Source organism: Nothoprocta perdicaria, unplaced genomic scaffold, assembly GCF_003342845.1.
Source record: "Nothoprocta perdicaria isolate Ctin4 unplaced genomic scaffold, notPer1 scaffold_361, whole genome shotgun sequence".
Lineage (NCBI taxonomy): Eukaryota > Metazoa > Chordata > Aves > Tinamiformes > Tinamidae > Nothoprocta > Nothoprocta perdicaria.
In genome coordinates this window covers 519,058-546,890 of record NW_020455601.1, presented here as the reverse complement: position 1 = coordinate 546,890, position 27,833 = coordinate 519,058, and the positions used below count along the sequence as shown (strand labels likewise).

The 27,833-nt window shown below is 34.4% G+C and overlaps 1 protein-coding gene across 1 annotated transcript in view; it reads right to left on the bottom strand.

The window, feature by feature from the left end:
* LOC112951680 (cadherin-7-like) overlaps positions 1 to 27,833 on the bottom strand; it is a 50,864-nt gene that overhangs the window by 6,472 nt on the left and 16,559 nt on the right. The window contains exon 3 of the mRNA XM_026044423.1: positions 5,850 to 6,144. Within this exon, the coding sequence (XP_025900208.1) occupies positions 5,850 to 6,144 (295 nt within the window). The remainder of the gene's footprint in view (positions 1 to 5,849; positions 6,145 to 27,833) is intronic.

The window sequence follows — 27,833 nt, the reverse complement described above, 5'->3', positions numbered from 1 at the left end:
AAGTCTTCATTTGTAAAATGGTCTAGCCAAGCAGCATTCCTGATCTCTCTTCCTTAAGTATCCATGATAAACTACTAAGCTTACAATGCTATTTTAAATGCAATCTTTACTTCTTGTGGACTGTCTAATATTTTTGGATAGAAAGAAGGTTACTTTAAACTTGAAATTTCATGTATAACTATTAAGTACAGAGAAAGTTTAAAAAGAAAATTGGTAGTTAATCCATTGACAGATTTATCGGCTATGGAACTTAAAAGACATCAATTTTCTCCATTCACCAGCAATTAAGAGACTTGTTTCAGTATGTCAATCTGCTTCTACAGATTGGTCTATAACGTAATTTTATACAGAGACCTATATTGAACTTCTCAGAGTTTGCAGATTCTGGATGCAAGGATATCATAATGGCTATTTGACATCCTGTATTCTTTGTGAAAGCCAAACTTACTAAATTTACAAAGTCTCAAAGCCCTGCCAATGAAGCTTACAATATCTGCAAATATTGGCAAAGTGCTTATAAGCCTCACACAAAGTTAAGTCTTTGCTTCTCAGCTTCACATACGGTTAAGTCTTTGCTTCTTGCTCTTGCTGCTTTCAAAGGCTGCAGACCAATATAGGATCAAAGAAATGACAAGCTCTGTAACCTCAACACAGAAACTTTGTAAATCCTGCGAGCTTAGATGTACTTGTTTGCCATAAAAATCTACTGCATAGCAAGCAAAGCTTCTACATCTTGTGAGAGGAATAAATCCAGTATTTAAATCTAACCTGCTCTCTCCCAAAATGAATATTTGACTCATCAAATACATATTTGCTTTAGAAAAGTTTTAAGGTAGTAGAAATTCTAGTACTAAATCTTCCTGCACTGATCCCACTTGAGTGTAATCAGCAACTTAAAATTTTGGATTATATTTTTCCGGTCCTCTCATCCTAATCATCGTCTCAAACCTCATGAGAGAGAAATATTTTTTTAAAGAGTTGCTTTTATCATTAATTCTCTATCAGTTAAACACAAAAACTTTGAGTTGACAGGGAGATTTTGACATAGGTAGAATATGCAAGCTAGCATGAGGTATGTAAACTACGTGAAAAGACTATGCATAAGAAACTGGTTAGAAGGAAACATAATGTATAAAGATTTGCATGCTAAGATTTCTAGAGAAATTCTCTCAAAGGAAGATTTCAAAAGGGGAATAGGAATTCCTGTCCTTTTTTTTTTTTTTTTTTCCAATGGATTTTCCTTTATTTATTTTCCTTATCTCCTTTCCTTTTCCCTAAAACGTTTTGTTTTCTGTAAAGAGTTCATAAATTTGCAGCTTGAGGAAAAACAGGCAGTTGCATAGTAGTTCCAGCTACAACATCTTTTCAGGAATGGAGAATTTGTGTTCTAACACTGAAATTAACTCCTTTTCTTCCTAAACCAATAACATAGATATGTCTTATATGTTCCCAAGATTAGGACAAACAAGTAACATTGGACAGTCTTACAAATATTCCCCTACCTTCAATCTATCTAACAAATTGTGTATCCTGGTAAATCTTGTTTATATCATGTTTATATCTTGTTTATATCTTGTTTATATCAGTTCACATTTACAGCATTGTTCAGAGCCCAAGACTGAAAGTGTAAACAGAACACTAATCCTAATCTAAAGTATATGACCTTCTAGACCTTCTGACTCTAGACCTGAGAACCTTCTAGGTTCTCAAAAACCGCTTAAAATACATCTTACAGATTATACATCCATATCAGCTTTTATATAGGGTCTAAAATATGAAACAGAGATTATTTACTGATGGATAGACATTTGGGGGACAAACCCTGAGAGATGTATTTCTCTATCTATCTATGACTAGATAAAATGCTAATTCATTAAAATGGCCCCTACATGAAGCAACTTCATAGAGTTTTTCAGCATCTAAAGTAAGTACTGTAGAGATATGTTTACTGTTAATCAAAGGATGCTCCACACATTCCTCTGTCTTCACTGATACTAGTGAGCAACAGATTCATGTTTGTGTGGCCAGCACAGAATTCTTTTTTTCCCCAGTTTAAATTTAACTAGATATTACATAATCACAGTAACATGAAGACCTGATCTATGCAATTTCGGATATTAAAGTCAGGAAAAATGAAAGAGTTTATTTTGCAGAAAGAATCTTGTCTCTAGAGCATTATTTGGACTTTGAATTGCACAAGTCAAGAATCAGTCATCTGATTAAGCATTTAGGATATGTTGCAGAAATTCTTCTTTTCTGTGACAGAGCCATATAAAGGTTAGCTGGTTTTGCTGACATTTATTTTGAATTGGAGATCTTTCAAAGGTACCATTTGTACATCACAAATTTATACTTTTAGAAGCTTGTACACAGAGTTTTCTAAAAAAACTGTGCTATTGGGCCAAAGTTTTTAAAATGAGTTTGCAGATGGAACCACAGAATCACAGAATGTTTGAGGTCAGAAGAGACCTCTAGAGATCTTCTAGTCCAATCCCCCTGCTCATGGGGGGCACATGGAACAGGTTCAGATCTGGGTGAGTTTGGAAGATCTCCAGGGAAAGAGACTTCCCAGCCTCTATGAGCAGCCTCTTCCACAGCTTTGTCATCCTCACGGTAAAGAAGTTCTTCCTCATATGGAAATGGAACTGCCTGTGTTTTAATTTATACCCATTACCGCTTGTCTTGTCATTAKCCATCACTGAGAAGACTTTGGCGTCATCCTCCCTACATTCTCCCCTCAGGTATTTGCACATATTGATAAGATCCCCTCTCAATCTTCTTTTTGCCAGGCTAAAAAGGCCTATCTCGCTTAGTCTTTCCTCATAGGATAGATGCTTCAGTCTCTTCCTCATCTTTGTTGATCGACACTGGACCCTCCCTAGAAGCTCCACATCCCTCTTGTATAGAGGAGCCCAGRCCTACACATAATACTCCAGGTGCGGCCTCACCAGAGCTGAGGAGAGGGGCAGGATCCCCTCCCTTGACCTGCTGGCAACACTCCTCCTGATGCAGGCCAGGATCCCACGGCCACAAAGGCACACAGCTGCCTCATGGTTAACTTTTTGTCAACCAGACCTCCCAAATCCTTCTCCACAAAGCTGCTTTCCAGGAGGTCAAGGTCTAATCTGTACTGGCCCCCTAATCTGCACTGGAAATATGTGTGAATTAATGTATTCAAATCTTGGTAAAACTACTCAAAGAAAAAATTGTGTCTAAMACTGGACGAACTTTGGAAATTTTATGTTTGAAATTGCAAAAATTTTCATAAAATAAATTTTAATCTCACTAATAAATTAAATATAGACTTTTAAATTCAGACTATTTTTGAAAATACAATGTAATGTACAATGATATATGCAATGCACAAAACAATTCCACAGTGCCACATTTCTAAGTAATATTGGGTGTTACCAAAAGTACGTCATTTCTATCAAGCCATCCATAATACTTCCTTTAATCCCTAGATGCAGTGTTATGGACTGCTCAGTGTGAGAAAATTTAAAAAATTTAAAAAAAAAAAAAAAGAAAAAGAAAACTAAAACTATGGCTTTCAGATAAGCTATATATCTGAGAAGATTTTTTCCATGAAGAGATTTACAAGACATCAATGTTTTTCCTCCACCCAGGAAAATCATTATAATAGGACTTGAACCAAATATAATTTGAACCTGACCAGAAGTTATTTGAAATAACACAAAAGACTGGCTTCAATTAGCCTCTCAGTAACATCCTAAAATATTTGTCAAATATAATGCGGAATCATTATACTTGCATAATTATCCATTAGGTTAAAGGCTGTAATTCTCCTAGTTTGATAGTTTAGGTAGCTTTATAATCCTATGATCTCTTTCATTTTTTTTTTTGAATACCTAGGTAAGGTATATAATTTTTAAACAAAATAAGAGAGAAAGAGAGACTTTGTCCTCAATATATAATGAATCACCTAGATACTTGATTAAAAATTGTTATACAATAAGCTATGAATTATTATGACAAATAAAGTATGAAAAATATGAATTATTGTATAAGATAAATAGAACACATTCCCTTAATGGTAATCCTTATTCCATAATGCAGTATTCTGTAGTTGTGTGATAGAAACCAAGATGTTTAATATGGATAATTTCAGGAAGCTCAGGATGGATAAATTGCCATTAGTCAGTTCCAATCCTAGTGAATGCTCAGGTCTCTGTTAAGAAAAAGAATACACACAAGAACTAACTCACCTAAAATGAATACATATTTGGTGCTGAAATCAATATAGGAAATAATTTATTTCAATCATTCATGTGGTGAAGAATCAATGAAATATACAAAAACAGATTACTTTGAAGAACAGTTCCTACGTTCTCCAGTGTATGCTGTAAACTCCTCAAGAATTGCTTCCCGCTGTACTTTTGGAATAGATAGAGTAAGGGTGAGGAGTTGGTGCATAGGTATCTATGTGGCAATAAACTTCCCATATTTGCAGATTTTGTCCAAACAACAATTTGACAATACAAGATGAGGCTGGAGTCATTCAAGCAAGGAGGAAAGATAAAGATATTATGAATTCAGGAAGCAAGATGAAAGTGAAAGATACTTCAAAAACCTAACCATTGCTGCATTGTACAGTTCATATAAATAATCCAGTCATAAGGTAAAATAAGATCTAGTCCTAAAGTAAAAAAAAAAATCTCCAAAACTAGAAAGAGATCATTCAGTCCAAAAAACTTTCTACAGAACATGTATTTGAAGGGATGAATATTTAAATTTTTAAGTCTTAAATTATCTCTCTTTTTCTTAACTGCGTCTCATATCTAAAAGCAATGCTGACTAATGATTACTGCACCACCTTTAGGCAAACAAAATTCTTTCTCTCATTTTGAAGCATTATTTAGTATCTAAAAAACAGTGGTATTGATGAAACTGTAGAAAATTATACATAGGCAATCTTACTATAAGAGAATCCATTTTTGATATAGTTTAAAATCAGCCAAAGAAATTTCAATCACCAAGTCATTTAACCTCATGTAAGTGTTCAAATATATGTGTTTCTACCAATGTTAACGGAAGTTCTTTTTTTTTTTTTTAATCTTCTTGCTTATACTTATATCTTCAAGGTGAATAAGAATTCACTAAAATTCTCAGGGCTAAACTMTCACCTGCGGTAATTCACTCAACTTTCAGTAGAATGCACTACCACCTTACAGAGGGTGAGCATTTTTTCTCTTTCAGTGAAGAAACAGTGGATTTCAGGAATAAGAGCTTTTCCAGTACTGCTTTTCCAACAGAGGAGCAAATATGTTTATAAGATATTCTTTTCAGATTCCTGAAATTTTAAAATTTTCTCAAATTGGACCACAATATCAGCTAAATGCACATAGTCTCTCCCGGAGAGCTGGATTTATAGTAATAAATGACACTGTAGTGTCAATAGTAAACTGACACTGGTGTATGCAATACTTGTCCAAATTTTTAGGCACTACAAAAAATTTGAAGAGTTTGTTGAGAATGGACTTTATTTAAACCAAATGATATGTTATTACTTCTTAGTACTACAGCATAGGTGTGAAACTTATTATTGTTAATGAGAATTATAAAACAAAGCCTCTGAGCCCTAGAATGAGAAATGCAACATAAAATGCATATCTCAATCCCAGCACAGCTATTTGAGTTTCACAACATTTTTGGAAGGGTAAATACTTAATCAAGCATGTTATTTCCAGTTGAGTCTTGAAATATCTAACTGTTGCAGGTGGCTCATAGATAATTAAGTAGCTTAGTGTGATACAGTAAAAATAATGAAAGATTTAAAAAGGCAATAGGAAGAAATCTCCCAAAACACCAAAAGTATATTTTGCACTTACCCACAGGAGACATCTCAGGAACTCCAGCAGTGTAAGGACCATCCAGAAATTTTGGCTCATTGTCATTGATGTCCTGAATCTTAATGACGAACTCAGATTCTGGTTCAACGGGCTTATTAGTCAGCCTATCTAGTGCTTGTGCTCGGAGCGTGTAGTAGGCCTGCTCCTCTCGATCCAGCCTCTTTGTAGCGTGAATATCCCCTGTGTTCTCATCAATAATGAAAATGGAACTTGCCCCTTCGCCTGACAAGATGTATTTGATGGAACCATCTCCTTTATCAACATCAGAGTGAAGCTGGTGAAAAATTGATGAGAGATGAGATTAACTTACAAGAGAGGCAGTGGCATGGAGATATGTAAAAATAATTCTTATGTCAAGCAGTAGTACATAAAATTTCATTGTTCTTGGAAAGACAAGCTGAATGTTTATCATGTACGGCATGGGAAAGACTATTAAAATCTGCCGGCTTGCTCTTCTGAGCAAGAAAATTTCATTCTTTCCCGCAAACAACATCATTTGCATATGCATATTATATTATCTTAGTCTTTGCAAACTGGAATTTCACATGACTGAACACACACACGATTATAAACACTATCTATTACTTACAATACCTAAATTAAACTAATTTGTTGACTTCTGCTTGCTGTTATACTGAAGGATGAGAATTCAAACAAATGTCACAATAAATTAAATGTCAATATCTCTTTGCTTCTGTGCATATATGGACAAACTGCATACTCATTTCCTTAGTGCTGATTGTATAGTGTCAAATATATATCCAATAGATTAAAATATATTGGGTAATTTTGGAGTCTTACTTACTACTCTCACTAGTCATTTTAGTGAACAGATAAGTTCACTTCCTCAACGTGTTTTTTTCTGCCTACAGATAGCTAGGAAGTGTTAAAGATAGTGCAGTTTAAAAACACAGTAAAGAAGTACAGATCAATTAATGCTTCGGAAATAGTCACACCACTCATGTATCAGGCATGAATTCAGCATATTCATCACTCAAAGCTTGTCTTAAAGCAAAGAACTGTCCCTATCCTCTGACCACGTGGCATTTAGATAATTATATACTGTATCTGTATTTCATAGCTGGAGTCAGTAGGTCTTATCAAAATACAGTTCTAGAACATTGAAAGACCAGAAAATAACATCATCAGAACTGAACAGCATGAAATGCTACATGTAGTTTCTCCAGAACTACATGTAGCAGGCATGGAAAAAAGTGTGTTGAAATGTGTCTCCTATTAGTATTGCGGGGTTGCTTTGCTTTGCATAAGAGAACTTTTTTCTGAGCATGCAAGCTCTTTTAAGTAACCGAACAAGTTTCCACAGCTTTTTGCAGCTCTTTTCTACCTCTACCTACTGAGTCTCAATTTCTCTTTACAGAATGTAGGTTCAAGCAATTCTCATATATATTTCAAATACATATCATCAATGTAATTGATCTGAATAATAATGTTAAATAACCACACACATCAAAATTTAATACGGTACAAGAGAAAAGAACATCAGTAAAACGCCAAGTACTTGCTGGCTTATTAAAAGAGGAGTATTACTTCTGAATAGTTGAGGATAATGTTAAAGACACTCAAATTCTTTACGGCTCTTATCTCCTTTTGTCCTGCCCTAACTCTGTATCATATAGAGCTTGGAGGTGACTCTATTGTCATCATCATTATAATTTCCTCCTCTAACATTTTTTTTTCTCTCAGTTGGGAGTATCACTGAGATTGTAATCACTTCCAGAATACACTTGCAGAAAATTGCTATCTCAGGCATAACTTAGAACAGCTGCAAAAGCTTTTCCTATTTCAGTAGGGAAGAATTGGTGATCGGTTTTGAATTTTTCAGATGGGTAAAAAGCTGCATATTTCTTTTACATTATTTCACCTACACTGGTTGGGTATTTCATATTCATGCAATTACCATGCACTCTCTCTTAAAACAAAACATGGAATCCGAGCTTTGTGCTGGATCCCAAAAGGACTAGGGTGTCTAAAGCAGATTAGGCATAATATTTCACAACAAAGTTTATCCGTCCTCGTTCTGTTCCTGCCTCCCTCTTGAGATATCTAACGAGAGAGATTTCTTTGGTGGAATTCCCCCCAACATCTGAAATCCTGCTTTTGACCAGATACAGGAACTTCAGTGTTGACACTAGCAAGCAGCTCACACCCGGGCTCTTTCAAGCTCTACACATTTGAAATGCTTGCCAAGCACTGGGAATTTCTCAGCCATAATATCGGCACTGACTCAAAAAAGTATTCATTCAGGGTTCATCCCACAAATACGGCAGCTTTTCCTCTTGCTATTTTTTACAACATGACTGGAGGAAGAACATTCTCCTTACAAAGGACCTGGGCAAGTAAAAATCTATTTGGTTTGTGGTGGTTCATTCTTTTTTTTTAGTTTATCAGACCTATTTCAGGGTGCTAGAATACTAGATTTTGTAATTCTAAAAGAATATAGGCTCTAAAATACAGGGTTTCATAATATTTAGGAAATGAAGCTGTGGAATATAAAAATTCAATGTTTTCATCTTTTTGAGGTAATTCAGTTTTCTACATATCCCATTCCTGACAAAGTAATCTTTCTGTGATGACTGAGATGCTCTCATTCTTCCTACCAAAATTTCACTGTTTGTGGAATACATAAGGATTCTTTGGATGATAAAAAGAGCATGTTAGCAGCAGTTTATCAGGTTGAGCAACTTCCTACAAGATGAGAGATGAGCATACGGAGGTCCTGAGTTGCTGGGAGTGCAAGATGGTGGCAGCAGCCTCTGCACTCGGCACATCTCAGTGCAGTACCCAGTAAAGAAGTCTCACCACAAATTGTAAGCACAGAGCTGCACAGCTTCCTTTTGGCTTTGCATTTTCATCCAGCTTTGTCCAGCATAACTCTGTAACAGTGTTTCCAAATAGAAGTAAGAGACCTTCAAGGGGGAGCATCTGAGGTGTAAATTCTCAAAGAAACACTGACTACGGCATTTACACCCCAGAGAACAGGGAATTCAGTAGTTTCAGCATTTCCCATTTCCTCATTTAGTGGCTCTCTGATTAATATGTTGTTTTTTAATGAGTCCCACTCTGAGGTTTGTAAATCTCATGAATTTCACTGAAGTTTTTGGTGCTATAGAGTGAAATGCTGAATATAAGGCACTTTTTGGAATCATGTCTTCTTAGAAAACTGCTGATCCATGGGCTAAAGTGAGTTGCTGTAGTCATTGTTGCTTTAAGACTGAGGCTCTGGATAAGCTTGCTTATTTGTACTGCTATGAAATGTGCTCAGCACCTTGTTCAACTAAGCCTTTAAAAAACATTACTGGCCCTAAGGTCAAGCTAGAGGAGCATTAGTCTTTACATCTTTAACTCCAAGGAAGGCTACGCTGCTGCAAATTTATCATTTCTGACACTACGATACCGCCAGTTCTATTTAAAAGTCTAAAGAATTTACTTGAACATTCTATGTATAATTAAGTGCAAGAATGAGATAACTCATAAATGTACAATAGAAGATTATTCAAAAATACAATGAATTCAGATTTATGTTTGGGCAGTTTATGGATCAACTTTATTTCTCTTCAATAATGCTTCTATATAGTAATCTTCAAAATCCTTAGTGTAGATGTCTCAATGCTTTGCAACTACTAACAAGATTTTTGGAGCTAGGATTTCCGGACCATACTCCAACTCTGCTACCATCAATGTGACCTCCGATTAGCCATATTTGAAGTTTCCAACTTCACATTCCAAGGAGTCACCACAAATATTAAACATTTACCTTGTAATACTAGCTTTAGAAATAGCTCTTCATCTTTTTTTTTTTTTTTTTTTTTTTCTCAGTTTGCTTGTTTAGGAGTGGTTAGGGAGAGATAAGTAGTAGTACATTTCAGGCCTGGTTTGTAGTAAATATTTAAAATAATGTCCTGCTCTTGTGCCCCTCACAAGTTCTTGCATGAGAAGATGGTAATTTAGGCCATGGTGCAAAGATATGAACTTCATTCTCCACTCCTCTTTTTTTTTTTTTTTTTTTTTTTTTTTCTGTAGCATTAGAGGAATGCTACTGATACTGGTCTATATACTTCTTTCATCTCTACTTCATTACTCCATCTCCCAAAAAATATCCATTCATGATAATCTTTCTTGTTTGCTTGGCTTTGAGGTGACCTCAACACCAACATGCAGTTCTTGATGCAATTATTATATGCTGATCTTATTGCTTCTTTGCTACCTTCCACATCCATTTAACCTAAAGGTTTCAATGTTTTGGTGTTGAATGTTCTCTGCAGTACACTGTGTACAAGAGTACATAAAAACAGAAGGGAAACAACAGAGAGCTGCTGCTCTTTTGCAGAGAGATGCATTTTTCTGCTCTTTTGCAGAGAGATGCATTTTTAACAGAAAGATAACTTTTCAAGTCTTAGAAAGGTTAACAGAGGGTACAGATCTAATAAGAAAAATCACAAGCTGTATGGGGCAGAGAGGTTCTCTATTTATTTCAGGTTTTTATTTTTTGTTTGATTATTTATTTTTAGTGAAAAAGAACCTTCTGAATGCCCTATACTGTCTCTGAAATCAAGCTAGAAAAAGGACACTCAAATCTTCCGCAATCAAGCATTAAATCTCTCTACAGCTCCAGCAAATGCTAACTTAGATATATGCAAGAGGTCTTTAGATAGTTAGTGGTAAAGACACCACTGCTCATAAAACTCATAATGAATATTTTGGATCCTGCAGCAATTAAAGYTCAAATAATGCATTTATGTTTATGTGATCCCTTAGGATCATGATTATTCTAGGGAACGGAACTAAACCGCCTCCTAAGTAACACCTCCAGAATTAACTGAACCATCTCCTTCAAGTTCCCTGATACTAAGTAGTTTCTGGGTTTGGTTCATTTGTAGATACAGATCTGTATAGCCAAGGTCAACACGATTTTGCATCACCTGCCAGGTTAATGCACACAGGTTAATGCAGTATTTCTGTTAAAAAGGAAATTTATTCCTATCAGTAAGCAGAGATACTGCAACTGCACTAGAAGATTTTTCTTTTCTTTTTTTTTTTTTTTTTTTTCCTAGCCAGCAATGATCTCTTTGACTTCTGAATGTAAGGCTTGCTGTTTTCTCTTATTTTCAGTTTGGGAGCCCATAAAATAGCAAACAGGTATGTTTCTCTTCTTCTTCCCCAAAGAACTGTTTTGGGAGCTCTTCCTCACTGTGACACCATGGCTAATATTTTTTTGAAAACTCAAGTGTTGGGCAAGGTAAAGATTTCTTTTAAATCTTACTCATGTCTTACCTCTTAAAACATCTGCTTTTTTTGGTTTATTATTTAATTTGGTTGCAACTATATTGTTTTGAAACTCCTTTTTCCCTCAGATTATTATTGGAAGCAAATATTTTAAAGTGTTGATTCATAATATACTAGATATTTGTATCTGCATTTTTTTATACATATAAGACTATATTTGTTAATGTTCTGGAGAGTACATTGTTGTTGATTTGGAACAAGTTCAATTACTTCTTAAAATGAACCATTTTAAGCAGCTCCATAGCTAGCATCTGAGTAAAACCTTATTTGCAAACATATTAACTTTATGCAAATTGTAAAGACCTCACATGCACACATACTAGTTATTTATAAATATATGTATATATATATATATAACTGTTACTTTTGGAAGCACTAATCACCTATCAATATTAACAGCGTGCACAGGTACCTAAGATAGCCTTTTGAATTTCCTTTTCATGCTCAGAAGAGATTCCTTAAAAATTTACTAATGTCAACGGAGGCTCGTAGTTCACAAAATTCATATCACACCCAGGCACTTGTGAAAGTATTACTTGGGTGATAATTATTTTCTTACAGAAATCATTTGCCCCAGAAAAACTGAGAAAGTGATAAAGGAGTTCCTGAAGGGCTTTGTTTGTTTTCAGCTTTATGAATTTGTATAAAAATGTAGTACGGTCCCGGGCTCAGAAATGAAGATACTGGTCTCTGATCTTTGATTTCAGCATAACAGATGACAGTGAGGACAAGAGATGGAGTAAAGATAAATGCCTATACCCAAACCCCTAATATTTCTAATTAAAAGGAGATTGAAAAGAAGGAATTTGGAAGGACATGCTTGTAATGCTGACAAAGCTTCCTTGTCTCAGTAAGGCTATTAATAGGAAACCAATACAGACAACTGTGCCACAAAGGCACAATTTGCCACTGTGACATAGTGGTATTTTTATATTTTTATACATTGCTTTGTTGCCTCCAGACTTTCTCCTTGTCAGCCAAGAGCAGTAGTAGTCAAGTGGAAACACAAGAAGGTCCAGTGCCACAGACCCTATTATAACCTCAACATATTCATCTAATACAGGCAGCTGGTGACAGGCCTGTGCAAAACCCCATCACCCTAAATATTTTTCAGCCCTAAAATTACATTTAGTGTGCACTGGAGCTGGCTGAAGACCTACAAGCTGATGAAGGGTCAAAGGCAGAGGCAAAAGGCATTCCTGGTATCTCCACATGCACATCATTTTTTTAGGCTGCCTGAACTCAAAGAGGTCTCTAGATGGCTTTTTTATCTTGCATCATGTAATCCTGACAACCTTCTATAGATCTTTTAGATATGGATCTGTATAGATTAGTATATAGATCTATACATATATAGAAGTATATATACAGATAAGTATATATACAGTATAGAGCGATACAGATCTATACACTATACAGATCTATATATTATAAACCAGCAGGTAAATCATATATTACTTGCTGAAATTGGGCTTCAAAGATATTTATATATTCAACAGTATATATGTAGTCCGTGAGAACAAACTTCTAGTGAAGATATACATGAAAGTACGTGATTACGGAAACATAAAATATGAGAAAAAAAAATAAATATAAAGGAAACAAAAGGAAGAGAGAAAGCTGTGAAACTAGAAAAAGGTGAGAAGGCACAAACTAAAGTGAATAAAATGGACAATTCTGGGGAACAAAAACAGAATTCCAATGGAGAACAGACTGATAAAAGTGCTTGAAGGAAGAAAAGGGAGCAGAGCAGAGGAGACAGGGAACAGAAGTAGAAAAGGAGCATCTTCAGATGAGAGAAAACAGGTAAGTAAGAGCCACATGCTCTAGGATGCTCTGGGTTCCCTGCTCAAGCAGGGGGGTTGAACTAGATGATCTCTAGAGATCTCTTCCAACCTCAACCATTCTGTGATTCTGTGATTCTGTGAAGAGTGAAGAGAAAGTACAAATGAAAGAAAATAATAAAGTGGAGCTGATTTTTTCAGTTAGTCTAGAAAAGTAATTGAGAGTAAAGCAGTATAACATTATCAGCATTTTCTTTTCATGCTCTGTTTATTGTAACAGGAATCATAGGATTTACAAGTTGAATCTGGGCAGGTGTCATTTTACTAGAAACATGCATTACTGCAACTCCAAATTCAGAAATATAGCCTATTCTAGAAGGCAAATATGGAATAAGTAATTAGTCTTTATTGCCAGTGTTGTTTCCCAGTGTTGTTTCCCAAGTAAAAGATTCAGAGATAGGCATAAGAGAGTTTGATTAAAAAAAATGTAGCCATTGTATTCTTCAATGACTATCTATAGGGCGTAATATCCTTATCACTTCTTCTATATGAAGTAAAGTGAATACTTCATTTTGCCAGCCTCTGAAAAAGGCAGGAGAAAGGATGAGAGAGAAAGAAAGTAATTAATTTCTTGATGCTGATTATTCCAACAAAATTCAAAATAGAAGTGCCAAAATTCTAAAATGGACACTTCATAAAATTCCAGTTAGAATCTAAGTAAACAATCAAAGCTTTTAAGTGAAATACAAAGTTCAGATGGAAGATTCTCCTAGGACTAACAGGCAGAACAGTCATCTAAAGGCTAGTGAGTTAAATAATAGGAAATACTGAAAACTGGTTTGGATAAGAGCACTCGGTCACATTTTTATGAAATTTCTTCTTAGTATTACTCAATTGTATCTATAATGATTGTTCTGTATGTGTGTGTGTATATATATGTATGTATAAAAAATTTGGCTCTTTATGTAGCAAGAGGTAACAATACAGTGATCATGTACACACACACACACACACACRCACACACACGCACACCCACCCACATATCTCCTTATTGTGTCCTCTTTTTGCCCTATTTCATCACATGCTGTAGTCATAAAACTATACCTTCCCCTTGCCAGTTTTAACAGGAGCACTAAATGCCCTGTGGCGACAAGGAATTGTGCAGCCAGACCATTAAGATTAGTGCAGCTTCAGGAAGAACACAGAAACAGCTGCTACTATAGATGGAGCTGAGTGGGCATATGTAGCCAGCTGAGTATTCTTGAGGAGTTTTAATGGGCCATCATCATGGCCTGTCACTCTCCGAAATGACTATTTGTCATTCACACTCTTAAAAGACAGTTTGGCAGCTTTGGGAGGTAAAAACCATCTGTATACTGTGTATCATGACATACTAACTGCATAAAATTTAATTTTGGGGGAAAAAATAATCCAACAATACTGTATTGTAGCACCACCAAGAGCCTGCAGACAACATAGCATGTTCAGAATAGGAATGGAAAGAAAAGACTCTGCCTTTCTCTCGTGCACACTTGAAACTTTTCAGAAATTGAAGCTTAGAATGGGGAAAACAGATCACAATGAACAATGGGTTTGCTTGAACTGGACCTTTCACTATATGCCAAAAATAACTCCGTTTTAGAATACTTAGAAAAGTCTTTTGCAAAGCACTCTGAATGCATCAGAATGTATTTCCTGGAGTACTCATTCTGAACATTTCAAATATCAAACTACATCATTGCTACACTTATTCCATCACTAAGGTGGTGGATTTGTTCTCTTATTTGTTACCATATAAAATAATGCTTTTGTTTCTACCCGAATAAGTTAGCTTGTGATTAAGCAAATCAACTCAACAACTCAAAAGTTGTTTATACAATACTGGAAACAGTTAAATCTTGTGGCAATAGCACCAGAATGATATTCTATTTACATGTTATTGAATAATTATTTTTCCATTTGGGTATGTGTGGTTACTTCCAATCCAGGCAAGAGACTAAATTCTCTTCCAAACAAGCCAGTACATGCCATGTGTATTATCACATGGTCCATGTCTGGTCACAATGCACCATATTCTTTGTTATTACATACTAAATCAAAGGATTTGATAGTCCAGTGATCTGAGTCATTTTGTTGTCAAGAATCACTGAAGTGAATGCAAAAATCTCTTGAAGTCACTGCTTTTCAATTCAGCTGTATAATAAAAATTTTTAAAGATGTTCTATCCCTGTGAAAGTGAACAAACCCAAAAAATGTGGCATGACAAATAAACACCAGAGACTCTACCATACTCTATAAAGGTATGTCCCTGGACAAGGAAGTCCACAGACATGAAAAGGTTTGCACAGACGCAGCAGCCTGCAGAAACAGAGCTTTCAAGATGCTTCACTGTTCCTCCCATCTTATTTCTCCCACTTCACAGAAAACTATCTCCACTCACAAAATATTAACACATGCAGGAAAAAAAAGCTATTTATCCTGAGTAGACACTTTTTTAAAATGAATTCATAAATTCATTTATACATACGGTTACACTGATACAGAAATTTATGCTTCTATACATTATAACTTAAAAAAAAAAAAGAAATTTATTTTATCAGGAATTATTTAAGCTTTTAAATTTTGGATTTATTCTATTTTTATGACCACAGAATGCACTTTATCTTTTGATAGAGGACAGAACGAGAGAGGGGAGAGAAGACAAGGAAGGTAACAGCAGAATGGGTATACCTACAATAATGAAAAATGAATGCTTTTTACTTTTTTCTTACTTTTGGAAATAAAAGCAAGAATGCAAATATGCTGACTGGAAAGCCATTTCTCCTATACCACTCTTTTCTACTTAGGCGTGATAATTTACCTCTGGAATTTCAACCACAAGAGCATACTGAAGATATTTTTTTATACATATATCTAAATCTGTAATATAAAGAATTATCTGTACTGGCAAAGAGTGAGTAAATAATCACATAAACTGTTTGTTTGAAAATCTGTAACAATATTTTACAAACATATTTTACATACATTTTACAAACAAAGTGTATTTGATATTTTGATATTAAAGTCTTTTCTGTTATCAGATACCTACTTATACTGAGTGTCCTTGTTTCTAGAGTAGAAACTGCACCTCCTGTATGTCTCTCTCTTGTCAAACTACTGATCTATAGTTAGAGTGATTATCCTGTTTCTGCTTCAGCTCTCCAAAATAGTTTGCAGCACTGCTTGGTTGATAATGATTTTCTCATAGGGACCTGCTTCCAAGGAACATTAATACAAAGAAAAAGATTCCTGCAGGGTATAGAGGGTTTTTTTTTTTTTTTTTTTTTTTTNCCCCCCCTTTCTGCTTTTGGTTTATGTTGTATCTATTTCTGAAATTTCATTTGCTCTTAGAAGTTTAATGCTACTAAAAATTCACTTGTAATCTTAACAGTTATTGGTACCAAAGACATAACAGGCTAGAAGGAAAATGCAAAATGTGTAAGCGTAAAGCAGTTGAAGTAATTACTGTGACTAATTGTGTCTGTAGAAGCTTATAAAGTACTGGACTACAGCAGGCAGCGTGATATGATCATTTTAATGACGAAAGATTTACAATACAGAAAAGATGTAATTAACTGGGTCCAAAGCCACACTAGACTGTAGCTCTCTGAAATCAGCTGAAGACTTCTTAACTAAAATATATGAAACTATTAAAACAGAATTCATATGTTCTTCTACGTCTCCTGTGTTTATTTACAGAAAGGATAACATACATGTCTGGGCATAAGTGTTAGTTATTATGTTTTGCTTCTTTTAAATTAAGCTGATATTCTTTTTCTTTTAGTTTTATATGTTTGGAATTAGCTAGTGTTATCTGTCCTGTAAAGCTTACAGTCTGCTGGACAAGGTATCAAATACTTGTTTATCTGATCATATTGGCTATACGTGATAAAATGTTTCATGTTATCCAGAAATAACTTAAAGAATTCCCACAAATCTAATCCCATGAGCATTGTGACCGACATCTATGGAACTACTCCCAGATTTAAAGTGCAAAATTAAGAATTGACATAATGCCCATATCACACATAATTAGTCCCTGGGGAGATATGGGTAAAGCAATAACAGCTCAGAGCTGAGAGTGGTCAAGGAAATAAAGCAAGAAAGAGAATTTTGAGTATTAAATTTTACTGTAAGTTTTTAATATGAATAATTGATCTCATATAAAAAGGTAGCAATGAAAATCTGTACTGAAGCATTTATATGTCATTGCTATATATGTCAGTATAGTATGAGAAATCAATGCACGACTGTTGCTTTAGCAAAATGAATGCTTAAATATTTTCCTGTGGACACTGGTCATACTTTAAAATACAAAGTTCACTTAAAAAGAACAGAATAATTCTTCGGTTAATTTATTTTCTCAAAACACAAGTTACTCTTGCCAAAGCGTATGCCTTTCTTTTAATATCTTTTTTTTTTTTTTTTTTTTTCAATCTGGCTTGAATATTAAATATTCTCTAGTGCTTTCTACTACCTACTATTACTAATGCTAACACTGCACATCAGCATAGATTTCTGTAAGGTGAAACAAGGACTGCCAAGTAAATTAGTCTCTTCAGTAGTTTAGAGGACAATTTCCCTTATTTGTTTATTTATTACATATTTCACTAATGGTGATTTATGTCATTTTTTTTCTAAAAAATATGTTTAAATATACATATGCATGAATAGATATATGTTGTTGGTTAATTAACAGGCCACTGTTCAAAATTTACTCCTAAGAGTAAGGAAATTTAACTCTCTGTTACATTCAAACTAAATCTGTGTTTTATGCTTTTCTGGCCATCAGGACTTGCTTAAAACTAACTTATGTTTGTGCACATGTCTAAAGCATTTATGAACTACAGTGTTAATGACTGTGCAAAAGAAGGATACATTAATGAACAGTTGTGTGCATCACACAGACTAATTGTAAGAAATAATATTAAAGGCTTAAGTGATTCCATTACATAAATTCACACTGTAGGCATCCAGCATTTTGAATAAGCTGAAGCACGGCATCCACAGTAAATGCAGATGTTTGAAAGTCTGTCTTAAACTGTTCAGATTATGTAGCTATACCTTATGAATACAAGGTTTGGTTTCTTCTTTTTTTTTTTTTTTTTTTCTTACCATTAAAATTAGTCGGTCTACAAGAGCCTCTGGATATAACCATACTGCTATCCAGGCAGCAACTCATATTTTGAGAGACATCTTTTTATTCCATGGGATTAAAACCATAGAAAGAAATGCTTTTAATGCATGTGTCTTGTGCCATTTTTCAGAAAACATTTGGGGTCGGGTATGATAATCATTAGTATGCCAGAACCAAATCAAACTGCCTTGTAGTTTGCCAGACTGCTTGTACAGTATTAGGTCAATTGCATATAGGTCCTGCCAGTGTACATGAAAGGCAATGCTGTCTTTGTCCTTTTGCCTTTTCATGTTTTGGTGAGTATGAGGAATATTTAATACCAAGAATTCTATCAAATTCATATGCAGTCATTACTCCTTGTTTTCTTAAAACATATTTTGACATTTAAAATGATGAGTGAAAAATATTCATGGATTAAAATATAAATTCACTCATCATTTTTCTATAAAAATCCATAGATACAAGTTTTGGCATCTATATCACTAATACTATGTCTATTATCCATGTTTGCAGCATTCTTGCTGTGATTCTTGGTCACTGCTATTAAATACTGGTGATATAATCAATTTATAGCCCATTGATGACCCAGTTACAAGAAATTATTGAATGGCAGGTGTTAGTCTACATTGGTCCCATGTGCTTGCTGAACCTACATTAAAATTCAAATTATTCAGACCTGTTACTAATTCTGAAAGCCATCTGGATTCTACTGAAAATGTTCAAACTTTTCCTTCAGAAATTCATTTCTGAAGGTTTCAATACTTCACAAATATTGAAACGTTTGTATCTGCATGACAAGCTCTCTGACTTTCTGATACAGTATGTCTTTTCACCATTACAAAAGGTTTTACACAATCTACATAATTTGAATTCACAGAAGGTCCCTGATGAAATTAGAGAACTTTTATCTAATAATCACTTTCATATTGTTTCCCTTCTGAGTGAACTACCATTCAATAAAAATTGAACAGACAATGAGATCCTTACAAGAACACTCCCATTTCTTAAGTTTTGYGGTCAGCCTTGAAGGTAAATGAGTTATTAACATTACTTTTTCCATTAACTACAAACAGGATAAATCATCTAAATTTACTTTTATCTACTGAAATATTTGAGCTAAGATTACTGCTACTAATTTCTGTCATATATTTTGTGTATAGCATCAAGAATTTCCTAAAGGAAACTTTTATTACAGTATCTGATCATTTTCTTTTTATAACCAAATCTGAAAACAATGTATTATTCTTGAAGATTAAAGTTTAAATCACTGTAATGCTTGCCCCCAGCATTCAAGATTGATCTTTGCTAAGTTTCACTTGACTCAGCATGTAAACTTCTCTACCAGATTCTCTGAGTGCTCTCCAAGCTTAATTGATCCAATTTGCATGTCTCTTCCTGGCAGAATTGTGTATCATTTCTATCCTCTTGGACTAAGAGATCACAATCTAATCACTTTGTATACGAAGCAGATGGAGCTTTTCCAGCTCCTTCACTATCACCATCCATGCATCCATACTAAAGCAATTCTGTTTCTACAAGCAATCTGATCTTTCTGTATTTTTTATAGGATTACAGTCTCATTGATTGGCCCTCTGTCTCCAATTGTAATGTTCAGAAATTTATACTCAAAGCATTTTCACTTTTGCCTTACACCTTCTGTGGGATACATTAGAACAACAATTGAATTTAACAAACTGTGATGTGTATTGCCCCATAGAGAAATTCTGCAGGGCTCCTCAAATCATGTAAATCAGCACAGGTCTGTGTGTTACAATGACAGAACACTTACATTCGTTAAGATTTATAAGGAAGAGCAAATATAATTTCTCCATTCTGAAAGTTCCAGAACTCATACATTAACAGATACTTTCAAATATTAACAACTTTCAGAAGTGAAAAAAACAACACATATATTGAAAAATCAATATTTTTTTCTTCAAATAATGTTTCTACACATAAAGATGAAATTTCTTATTTGTGATATTTTTCTCTCCCTTTTTCCCTTCCAAAATGTTCAGAAGCTAAAGTACTTCTGAATAAATGAGATCTAGATTTTTTTAAAAAAATAAGACAAATAAATTACAACATCCACAAACAACAATCACAAGCATATCAGTCAAATTAATGAAGATCAAGGTTGTATAGACTTCAAATATAATGAAAAATAAACATTCTGAACTAAGCAGTAAATTCTGCCTAATGTCTTCACTTGCAGTTCATAGATGAAATTTATATTCTCATCCTGCTGCTCATTTATTATATCTTCAAAAGTAATATTTTTTTCAACATTACTCTATTCCTAATATTCCTAACTAGTGAACTCTTTCTCCTTCTCATGGTCCTACAGGTTCTTCTGGGAGCTTTTTGTTCATTCTTTGCCTGACTGCCTCACTTTTATTCTTTTTATTGCTTCTTCCTGATTTGCTTTTCTCCTTTAATTTAATTTAATGTGATGAATACTATTTATGAAACAACAAAAAGATCTGTGTTTTTTTGGTTTATTTTCTGGGAAGACTATTTGAGAAAGTCTAAATCATGTTTTCCACAACAAGCAATAGAAAGCCAATGATCAGTGCTAATGGCAACACTGGATATGGAATATCTTTCAGTCTGCTCGGCAGCTATTTAAAACACAGGTCAAAGAATGGAAGACCAAAACAGTAGCTAGATAGGAGAATTAAAAATAAGAATGCACTTTTAAATTCTTCAATTCTTTTCTAAGACAGTGTACTCGTTCAGTAATAGAGCTGTGTTGTGCCCATAAATACGTAAAAATAGTGGTACAAGCAGAAGAGTGGTTGTACAATAGCACATCTACTGCATTAAATGTTTGCTGTCAAAAAAGCAAATTACATTAACCACTCTGATCATAAAAACATCATTAAGATAGTAATCAGTCTTTCTATTAAAGACTGTCTACTGAAAAGTGGTAGTATAAAAACAGCAATGTTTTCCCATGGTTTGCATTTCAAACAAACTCAATGGGCAAGTGGAAAAAGCAAGCTTCTTGTGTTGCAGCCTTGGCTGAGTCTTGTGAAGACAAGCTCTATCATTCTCCTGCATTGTCGCTAGTAATAACCATTCCACAAGATGCATTATGTCTCTTGCTGCAAAAGTAAAACCTTTGTTATCTTCAGAGTCTATTCTCATTGCAAAAATGTACGGTCCCAGAGCATGCAACTGGGTTGCGCAGGTGTTAGTCAGTGGAACATAACAAACAATTCTGTGGATGACACTCAAGAAATAATAGACTGTAACGTGCTCTCTCTCATTTCTATTAAACTCAGCAGGACTAATAGAAATACTAAGTAGGAAAAAAAAATTATCACCAGAACAGGCAGGTATGACTCTCACATGGAATTTGTCTACTGAGTAAGTATAATTTTATGCAGTCGCTTTTAAGAGCAAATTTTCTCCTACTCAGTAAACAATCAAATATATATTAAATTGTTGTATTGTGTTTAGTCAGGATGCTCAGGATTTCTTAGTGTCAGTGTGAATCCTGATGATCCTAAGCTGCATTTCCCATTCCACAATCTGCCTCTTTTTCTGACAGTGTCACACATCAGTTTGAAGGTATTTAACTGTACAGCTAAGATAAAAAGCTAATAGCATTTAATGAAATCAACATTACCACACAACATTAGGAAGGTTTATGTATCTGTTGAATACTGGGGCATACATATTCAGAAGTAAGAAAAACAGAACAATTCTCTTAGCTTCTCTTTCAAAACTTCACTTCAAATTTAGTGGTATCCTCTACAAGACATTATTGAACAGTATCTTAATGCTTTAGAGTTAAAAAAAAAAAAATCTACCTTATGTTATTGCATTACCTCTATTGCTGCTAAAGAAGCCAAAAGTAGAATCTGATTTTGAGAACAGATTAAGAAAGTGTTGAACATACGGTTCATCATCACTTATATTTATATTTCCAGCAGATCAAACTAATCACAGGAGGAAAAAAAAAATCACTGTCGACAGCAGCAGTTTGACTTGGGTTCACACCAGGTCTGTCCAAGTTCTATTACTGGTAAAGGTTATTGACAGGTGCCAGAATTCTGAACTGCAAGGAAATGTATTAGATTGACGATCACTTAATTCACTGCAATAAGTCTTATTCTTCTAAACTCAGTGGTTGGGCTTCAGCATCTTTCCCTCATATCTTGCTAATTACCCTAAGAGCTAATTTTCCAGAGAATTCAATCTGATTCACAACCTGCTACAGTTCAAAACTGTGTTCCCAAATGTTCTTTGAAGCTTAAGAATTGCTCTAAACACAGATAAAACCTGTCAGAATTCAAAGGTTATCTTTTGTACCTAATACACAGAAGAAAAAATATTTTAATCACAGCGCTAAATACCTCAGATTTTTCTTTTAGTCTGGGCATACAGATGCTTAGGGTGCAAAAGGTCTCAGAAGGACCTGTCATCAGGATGGACCTCCTGTCACTCCATCTTCCATAGAGCATTACTGCCTGCTTGGAGAACATTTTGGAAGCAAGACAAAGCACCTGAACCACCAATGTGCACCATCCTATCTGAAAACCAGTCATCAAATTCATTTTGAAAAAAATACTTCTTGTTTTCACTGTCCAGGAATGGCCCATCATCTCTAACTATTAAAATATTAGACAAAGGGAAAATGTTGCATGTGATATTGTGGCTTACACAATACAGAACAAAATGTAATCTTCAGAACATACTGAAAACAGCCTTCAGGAAAATGTTCTCACATAGCCCATAGATAGATTGAGAGAAATACATGAAATGATGAATGACAAAGTATCATTCTAAGAGTGAAAGTATCTGTCAAGGTTCTGAAAGCCCTAGAAAATATATCATATTTTTATTTCTTTAACTCCAACCACAAACTTACTTCATAGAGGACAAGCTGCCTTCCCTAGTGGTAGACCAGAGTATTAATCCTTGTGATTATCAGCTTTTAATCTGGAAACAGTCTGGACATGGCCCAGTTGCTGACCTGCTGGTATATACTCTCATCCTGTTTCCATCTGCTGGGAGCTCAGTCTTGCTTGGCCTTACCCACATATGCCTGTTTTTCCTTCTCATTTATCCTCACTCTAACTTGTATGACCTAACAATTCTTGTAATCTTTTTTCTTGTTTTGCTTTTCTGCTCTATTTTTTTTTTTTATTTGCCAGGCTGCACACATTTAGCTTCTTTGGGTCAAATTCTAAATTTAGAATTAATTAGAGCAATTTACACCTTTAATTTTGTACCCTTTTCTGTGCTGTTCCCAGATATGGAATATAAAAAAAAAGAAGTGTAATCTCTGACTATCTCTTCTTCATCTGTGTTAACGTAACTCCGTTAGCTAGCTTTGGTACCTATGAGGCTGTCACTCCAGATATCTTGTGCTGTGGATTGAAGAGAATTAATAAAATGCATGTTCTTTGCAAAGGTATGTAACACACAACAAAGAGCAAAGTGTAGAAATATGAATACGCATGCGTGCAATAAATAAATCTAAATATTTTTCAAGCTCTTTTAGCTTGATGACGTAAGGCTCTGGACTGAGAAAAACATAGTGCACCGCTGTATCATAGTACCTATATTTCACTCTTGGAGACATATTTTTTATCTGGAATTCTTTCCATCACCTTTCTGCCTATTCCAAATTATTTAAGGCTGGAGACTTCACAATTTCTTTTGATCATAAGATAAATATGAATTGAATATCCATTTCACTCTGAGTGGGAATTGTTCCCAAATGAATGTACCTCTGTCATTTCCTATACTTGTAAACATCTGTGGGTGTATTTCATCACTGCTATCACTCCAATACTTGCTAAACTGAGATTACAGTTTACTTAGATAAACTGTCACTACGTTGCCTTCCTAATTTTTTAAGAGGGATTCACATCAACTTAGGAGTTCCCTTAATTCAGAAGAAAGAATAAAATAGAAAAGCAGCAAGACTGGAAAATGCTCAGAGTACTAATACAAATAAACAAATAAATATGAATTGTCGATTTGACTCACACAATGAGAACACAACATTGTTGCTTTCTGCTTGTTTCCTGTTTAGCTGAAGCCATAATACAGTCCTTTTATTCTGGGCTTTTTATTATCAGGAAGATATTGAAAAATTCATGGCAGACAATATAGAGCAATAAAGATGAACACAGGGCTGGGAGCTACTAACGAGGAAAATTAAAAGAGTGAAATATGTATTGCTTGCCTAAACAACAGCTAAGTGATAAAGGGGAAGAGATGAGAGGGGAGGATAATAGTCCACATATATATGGATTATAAACATGCAGGAGAAAGAGGAGTTGTTTAACAGTTTTTAATATAAACATTATGCAGCACTGTAACCCTGCAAGTTAAAAAGAAAACTTAAGAATATGTCAGGCAAATTCCCATATGTCTACTCTTCCCATATCATGTGCATAAAATATATGAGGAGGACAAGTTAAGCATTCGACTAATTTATGGCATCCCATTTATGCCATGATTATGGAAACTTAAGAAATGACTATCTGTTTTTCCTAAGTATGATTGAAAACTTTTCATTGTAATGGAATAACAAGCTAGACTTTTCCTATGCATTATACATTTCTACCCTGTAAGAAAAAAATAAATAAAAAATGATTGCCTAGTCAGCAGGAATAAAATTTGATACTTCAGTATGAAATATTTCAGTAGCTTATCATCCTTATACTTATATCCAAATACCAAATTTTCCACACTTTTGGAGGCCTTTCAAATGGAAAATAACTTCATAGACCTAATTCTTCTTTCTCTCTACAACAGCATAGTGTCTATAATCCTCAACGTATTTTTTCCTGATTTACAGGAATAGTAAATGAGAAAATATGACTATAGCAATGTTTCAAGTAATTCATACATCAAAATGTCCTTACATCACTTTGAGAATGCTGAGTTAGACTGATTCCTTCAAATTCAGAAAGGGATACAAGCAAAAACAAAGCAAAAGCAAAAACAAAAAACAAAACAAAACAAAAAAAAAAAAAAAAAGAAACAATGTAGGTACAACTTTATGCTGGATTGCTCTTAGCCATTTGCCGAATGTACCCCATTCACCCTTGTGGAAGGAAAATATTGTTCTTTTTCACTTTTAAAGTACAGAATATTTTGTTACCAGTTGTCAGTCAGTCCTCAGAATTCCTCATTTAATAGCCTACAAAATATCAACTAAAAAAAAAAATCCAAATTGTTGTATTTCAAAATTAATATTTTCAAATACTCTACTAGAGTCAATAAATCTGATCATCTCAGTATTCTGGATTAAATCTTCAGTTATTCCATGAACTAGACAGCTTAATAAATTACATATACCAAAAAAGCTTTTGCTTTCTTCTCTATTATTTAAAACTACCTTCTCCTCATGGCATATTCTGAAAAACATATACAGTGTCTGACCAATCATGCAAATTTTGTTTTTCAGGTACATGGAAAAAGAAATATTAAACATTGTATGCAAATGAACTGTTTGTCCTGGCTTTCCTAATTATCTGAAATTTAGTAAGTTTATTCTTCTGAGTATTCTTTATGATTTATATGGTGCTGTGACAATGCTTTTTATATCATGTCTTGAACAATATACCTTTTGCAGTGGCATAAGCCTGTGACACCAGGGTTCAGTCGACAGACTGTGAAGTACTTGAATATTAAAGATTCTACTAATTGTACTAATTTTTAAGCTGTCACAAACTTCTGCAAGAATTAATCCTAAATATATGATATACTTTTATGAGAATGCTTACTGGTTTGGGTGATTTTTATCTTTCTACAAGAAGTTCTTCTGTTATTAATAAAGATTCTTCTATGGCTAAGTCTACTTTAGCAATCAGTCTGATACAACAGGACTATATAGAATGAAGGGAGGGATACAGGCAATGAATCAGATGGTGTTGAACATCTGATGTCTCCACTCTACATTGCAGGACTTCACTTTATAGCAGCCACAGCTGTGTCCTATTAGCAGGTTGGAGCACAGCAGGTGTGCTTCTGGACTGCACATTATGATTTTGTCTTAGCTAACCTGGAATCTAACTTGTCCACTCAGATCCCGCTTCACAGTGCACACTGAAGTGTGGTAAGCGGAAGCAACTAAGAGACTCACTTCAAAAGCACACTGCTGATGCAAGCAAAACTGCTAATGGAGAAGCATCACTGACTCCTTTTGCTTGTCTAAACTGATCTTCTCTTAGTAATGAATACAGGAAACAGTAGCGAGTGCTGTATTTTTTTCTTTTTTACTCAAATAATTAATAAACAAGATAAATATTTTATAGCATTTAAATCATGAAGTGAAATATACTGAATGCAATATGACTAAAAAAGAACAGTATCACAGAAGCGTATAAACCAAAAAATACATATGTTGTAACTGTGATACTCAGAATATAGTATGCTAACAACACATTTATTCAGTCCACTTTTTCCTCTAACTCAAAGAGTTAGCAAAAATATTGCTACTAATTTGAATTATCTTTATGGTTTCCATTTCTTTCAAATAAAACCAGTGCAAAATATTACCAAAGCAGTACAATGTGAAAATTGTGCCTAATCTTTTTAAGTTTGTGAAATGGGAAGATTCACGACTGTTGGTAATCCACATGTAATTTAATGAATTAATATTAGCTAATAACCATAATATGTACCAAGACTGCCCATTTCCCTTGCGGTATCTCAGGGGAACCACTGATTTTACGGAGCTTAAAAAATAACTTTCTTTCATACGGAGAAATTATAAGGGTGTCAAATCCTTTCCCATCTCCTCCTGAAGAGTTGAATAAGACAAAAATAAAYATTAGACTCCACTTCATAGAAATCAGTCAAAGACTATAAGAAAGCTTTGAAGGTAAAATTATATTAAAACTATTAAAAATGGAGAAATATATTATGTCTCTTGAATGAGCAAATAAAATTCTTTTATAACGGTACTGGAATAAAGTGTAAGGGAAACTTTGGCACTGAGATTGACATGTCTCGATAAAACATGTCTTGGGCCCTGAGAAAGATGAGATGGTTCCTATATATGTTCTAAGGTAAACAGACATACAGTTAGGTGTTCACAGTATATTTTTAATTTCATATAGAAACCGAAACTATTTTTAACTCACTGAGCCTCCTTCTTTCATCTTTTGAGTTATGCAAGTGTAAGCCTCAAGGACTTTCCAACATGTACCAGTGCTGGAGCATGATCCTCATACTTCTGACCAGCATTTGGACAGTCAGGCTAGAACTAAAGTTCTTCCAACACTATAGACTACACAAGAACAATGCTGTAAAGAAGAAATTCGGTAGAACAATTTAAATAAGGCAGTAATAGATATGAAAGCACTTTTACACTGTGACATAGGAACATTACTAAATACATGTAAAGAATGCCTGATAGGAATAGATATTTTTGTCAAATGGTACACATATAAGAAAGAAAAAAAAATATAGACAGGATAGTGTGCTATCAGTCTGCACAAAATGCGTACAATCTAAAGCTTTAAAACATATGTGGTTTGATATTTTGAAACCAAATGAAAGATTTCTTCTCTCTTCTCATGTCTGGAAGAACACTTTCTAAAGTCAAATGGACTTGTCCTACCATAGGTGTCAAATAGACCTGTACTTATGAGTTTCAACCAATGGGAAGGGAAGGGAAGGGAAGGGAAGGGAAGGGAAGGGAAGGGAAGGGAAGGGAAGGGAAGG